General features: G+C 45.3%; 1 protein-coding gene across 1 annotated transcript; it reads right to left on the bottom strand.

Moving 5' to 3' along the window:
* Window positions 1-1,967: 1,967 nt before the first annotated feature.
* Window positions 1,968-4,492, bottom strand: LOC148022013 (cysteine proteinase COT44-like). Its single transcript, XM_087696784.1, has 4 exons — window positions 3,964-4,492; window positions 3,491-3,744; window positions 3,011-3,151; window positions 1,968-2,462 (listed from the first exon to the last, which is right to left on the bottom strand). The coding sequence occupies exons 1-4, from the start codon at window positions 4,490-4,492 to the stop codon at window positions 2,142-2,144; spliced, it is 1,245 nt and encodes a 414-aa protein (XP_087552910.1). The 3' UTR covers window positions 1,968-2,141.
* Between the last annotated feature and the right edge of the window lie 237 nt (window positions 4,493-4,729).

Here is a 4,729-nt window from a genome sequence, read left to right as displayed (position 1 = left end):
TGTCCCTAGTAGCCCATGATGAAGCCTATGACTCCTTTGACTACCTGCATTCATCCCATCGATTGTTGGTGATTGCAGTAGATTTGGGGGGTTCAATTCCCTCTAGAGAGGCAATAATTTGGGAGGGTTCAATCCCCTCAATGCAAATATTGCGGGTTAGACAATTAGTTTGGCATGCAGTCATAGCCAACAAAGCCTCTGCAAATTCCCTCCTGCCACAAGACTATTCTCAATTCCTATTTGGGATCAGAGGAGACTTGATCAAGGATTCAACACTCCAGATTTCTCAAGATGGGCATCTCCATCTCATGATGGCAGCAAACCAACGCCAATCTACGAAAAACTACTCACGTGGCTACCTATTGGCTCAAATGAACATACTGGTTTCTGATCCAGAATCTTTTGCTGTTGTACCTATTCATTTCTATTTTACTGCAGCAGGTCTATTTTCCAGGATCATTGTCACAAATGCCAGTATTGTGATACCTCTTTGTGAACAACATGCTTGCAAACAGTTGCAGTACAACACTACAGAAAACAATGATACCTATGAAGCAGACCATGCTGACATGCAGCTAAGTGATGTGCAAGAAGGATCCCAACTTGCTCCTACTGAAGTTCTTTTGGGCCGTCTATATCCTGCCCTTTCAATGATTAGTTTTGGGATACATGAATTTGTTTCTCTTGCAGTTGTGCTGCAAATCTCCTTGATGGTTTATGCAGGTCTATGTCATGCTAAATCAATTGCTACACAAGTATACTGCCTCTTTCATTGGTTGGATATCCTTGGTCTCTTTAATATGTTGCAGCTTCCCTCTCACTTTGGGGGGGATGCAGAAGGTTTTAAAGTTCGTGTGAAGCTGCAGAATCCATACAATTATATGCAGGTCATGGAAAAGCCAAAAGCTCGTGTAAAGATGAAGTATGAACTAATCACTTTTCTCCTTATGAAGAATGTATTAGATCTTGGAATCCAAGTTATGTAATTTCACACAAGCATCTATCTATGCACGGGTGCGACTCACCACATCCACAAACAACGGGTGCCATATCACGCATCTCTTGTTCATAGGAGCAACTTGATGCCACTTAGTCATACCAGCCCATGCACTGTAATAAACACATCTCCTCATTTTGATGATAAGTCTTATGGGGGGGTGTTGGTATAAATAAGCCTTATCATAAAAAGCATATTCACATATACCGATGTAACGACCTTCAGGCTATTTAAAGCCATACAAATCAATCAAGAAATAGTCGTGTCCTTCTATAGAACTGCTCTTCTTCCTTTCATTTCTGTTCAGTTCTTGTTCTTGTTTCCTGTTCTGTTTTCTCTCTGAGAGCCTTCTCATGGCTTTTCTCTTGAACCTCCTGCGTCCTCCTGGTTTCCCCACAATACAATGAAGCAAAGAAGCTCGCAAACAGCAGAGGGGTTTTTTTTGCCAACAATGCAATGAGACACGGCAAATTCAGATGTCACAACATGGCTCATCACTGTGTATTAATCACTCCCTTGTAAATTTGAAGGAAATAGCCTTCCAAGCAAATATATTCGAGACACGTTTTCCTGACTGAGCAAGCTCCTCGTATGGAACTACAGTCATACTCGTCTATAGCCCAAGGCAAACGCCACTTATTAGAAACAATAATCGCTCCTACCGAATGGAATTTTATAAATCGATTGCGATAATGCACTATTTGATACCTCGAAATATCCGTGACCGTCTCTCCTACCAGAACAGATTGCGGACCAATACTGTAGTGAATGGCAAAGAACCATAGAAATTTGTCGACCCACAAGCAGGGTTACTGATAGGACTTGATTTTTCAGAAATCCGATGCTTTACAACAGACCCGAAAGGTCCACCATAAATGGTAGAAAATGGCAAAGAAGGAATCAAATGGGAATCACAACTGATCCAGATCCTGATATGAAGGATTTGAATACGAGAAGAATGATGGATGAATAGATGGGAAGCTCCAAAACCATGCAAAATGATCAAATCATGATCGCAACAATATGGAAGAATGGTTGGTATCTACAATATGCATGCAGATCAGGGCCCTAAAGCGCACAATCGATCACGCTATTAATCTTCCAAGGATTATATGATACATCGATTATGCTGCTCTTCCAAGGTTTAGACACCAATGGCTCTCCTTCCGAGGACACTTTTGATTAGAAGAGGGGTGAATGATGATGGGTTACCTCCAAGTTTGACAGGAAAAGAAGGCATCACATTGACACCACAAGTACCTTGAGAGTTGCTTGTGCCTCTGCTTAGAAGCATGTACCCTCCCTCTCCCCATCCTTCTCCCCATGAGTTCCTCAGAATCCAATAGTCCATGCCATTCCCATCATTTATATCACCGTGCTTGTCGTCATGCGTCGATGATGATCCATAGCCAACTAAAGTGACACCATGATTCAATTCAGTGCCACAATCACCATTGAAGACGCCCTGCAAAATATTCAGTCGAACAATGGGAAGCTCAATGAGTGTTGGGAGTGTGGTAAATTAAGTGGTTGTGGAGTATAAATTGCAAATTTATACATACATACAATGCTGTTATGCAGTTGGAAGTGAAGAATGAGTGTTGGGAGTGTGGTAAATTAAGTGGTTGTGGAGTATAAATTGCAAATTTATACATACATACAATGCTGTTATGCAGTTGGAAGTGAAGAATGAGTTTAGGGTCTAAGGTTTTAGGGTGATTTTGGCATAAGGCATTTGACAAAAGAGAGATCCAAAATCGAGAGGATTGTTGTGATAATGAGGTGATATAATAGAGCAAAATGGCTACTAGGAAATGTAGTCTCGCTATATTAACCCGAGTGCTGGAGTATCAATGTCCTGAGTAGTAATTAACGCAAGCGACCGATCAAGCAAAAGAATATACCATCCATCAATGCAAACAAATTAAGTAAGTACATTGGGCTCCCCGTACATGGCGATGATTATGACTATGAGAGCAATCGACATACTCATGGTGTGATGAAGATAATTACCCCGGCATACAGCTGAAAGTCGATGCTAGAAGCGTCGATGGCGACGCTAACAGGCTGCTGAGAGACGGCCTGCAGGAGGGCAGCTTCATTGTTCTCAGGCACGTCAGTGAAGCCATCGATGGTGACAAGCTGCAGGTTCTCCTGGCGCCGCCAGCCAAATGGTCATTATAAGTAAAAGAGAGAAAAGCATGGAGACTTTACTGTAGAATGGTTATAAGTTTAAAAGAGAGAAAAGACATGGAGACTACATGAAGCTTTTGACAGGTTCCAAATTCCCATGTGAGAAAAGAGGCTATTTCCCTTGAATTCGTATACCTTCGTTTTTCCCCTCTGTTGTTGCCCTACTAAGATTAGTGTGTGCGAAGGAGCGAGATGAATATATATATATTCTATAGTTTTATATTTTTTATAAATAGTAATTACAGGGGGGAGGGGGCCCGGGGGAGGATCCATCAGAAGAATATGTATGTAAACAGATACCTTGGGGCGGAGAGGCGGGGCGTTGCAGGTGGGGCCGTCGAGAGCAGTGTAGGGGTAGTCGGCCTCGGTCTCCAGGCCGCCGCTGGCGATGATGAACTGGAAGGCGGAGTCCATGATGCCGCCGCTGCAGCCTTGGTTGACCTGGTCGCGGTCGCAGTCCACCAGCTCCTGCTCCGACAGCGCCACCAGCTCCCCCGTCACGATCGCATTCACCCCCTCCACCGCCGCCACCGTCGAGAACGCCCAGCAGCTCCCTTCATCACCATTTATCTTCTCAATCTTTTAATTGAAAAATCACCACATAATAATCACACCACAAGTACTCTTAAAAAAATGAAAGACGTGTGGACTCTGGAGTGTCAGTGGAGACTCGAGTAACGTTAAATGACGTCAACTGGCTTCTTGGAGAGTGTTTGTTGTGTCTAACGGACGTCAACTGACGTTAGCTAAACTACTCAGTGCCCAGTGCTCACCGCACATCCCCTGGTCCTTCGGCGCCGTCACCGCGCCCTTCTCCCTCCAGTCCACCGCCGCCGCCGCCACCCCGTTTGAATCGAACTCGAACGGGAAGGCTTTGCGTGAAGCTGCCGACCGGCTTGCATTATTCTGCTTCAGCTGCTTCATGAGGTAGGTGGCCCGGAACTCCTCGTTGGTGAGATCCGCGAACTTGTTTAGGCCCAGGCGATAGCTGCTGGCCGACGTGGTCCGATCGTGGGCCTCCACGTGGCGCGCGTTGGCCTTGAAGATCTCGAAGCGCCTGGCCATCTCCTTGCCGTCGGCGTCGTTGTTTGTTACTGCATAAGGACGGGAGTGGGCTTCACACCAGGAGCTGAAGAGGGACCACAGGCGAGCCTCTTCCTCGGCCTCGGCCGGATTCTCTATCATTTCTAGCTTGCTCGATACACAGGATTCTGATAGGCGAAGGATCAACAACATGGACAAGAGAAGTGCTAAATTTATGGAGAGCGATACTGCAGAGGCAGGAGCTGAATATGCCGCCATCGCAAGCACGTATACGACTAAGCAGCTTCTCAGATTAGACTTGGTAGAAAAAACAGACTGTCTAGCTGATCCTACTCCTTATATAATAGCCTCCTTGTTTGCAAGGAAGGCTCGGCTTTTAACCCTAACTGTCGCCTGCTTCCTTCCTTCCTTCCTTCCTTCCTTCCTTCCTTGCAAACGAAGCAGACAGAAGAGAGCAACACTAGATAGCTTTGATTCGGGCCGCCAGGCGATGGC

This window comes from Lygodium microphyllum, chromosome 17, assembly GCF_053477565.2.
Source record: "Lygodium microphyllum isolate KBCC chromosome 17, Lygodium_microphyllum_v1.1.10, whole genome shotgun sequence".
Taxonomy (NCBI): Eukaryota; Viridiplantae; Streptophyta; class Polypodiopsida; order Schizaeales; family Lygodiaceae; genus Lygodium; species Lygodium microphyllum.
Note: the sequence above shows the minus strand (reverse complement) of the source record. Positions and strands in the feature narration are given on the sequence as shown.

Excerpts from the sequence above, each read along its gene's own strand:
- LOC148022013 (XM_087696784.1), bottom strand. The coding sequence starts at position 4,492 with ATGGCGGCATATTCAGCTCCTGCCTCTGCAGTATCGCTCTCCATAAAT. Across the intron at positions 3,745-3,963 it reads GAAGGACCAGGGGATGTGCG|GGAGCTGCTGGGCGTTCTCG; the intron begins GTGAGCACTGGG and ends ATGGTGATGAAG. Across the intron at positions 2,463-3,010 it reads ACTTTCAGCTGTATGCCGGG|GGCGTCTTCAATGGTGATTG; the intron begins GTAATTATCTTC and ends AATATTTTGCAG.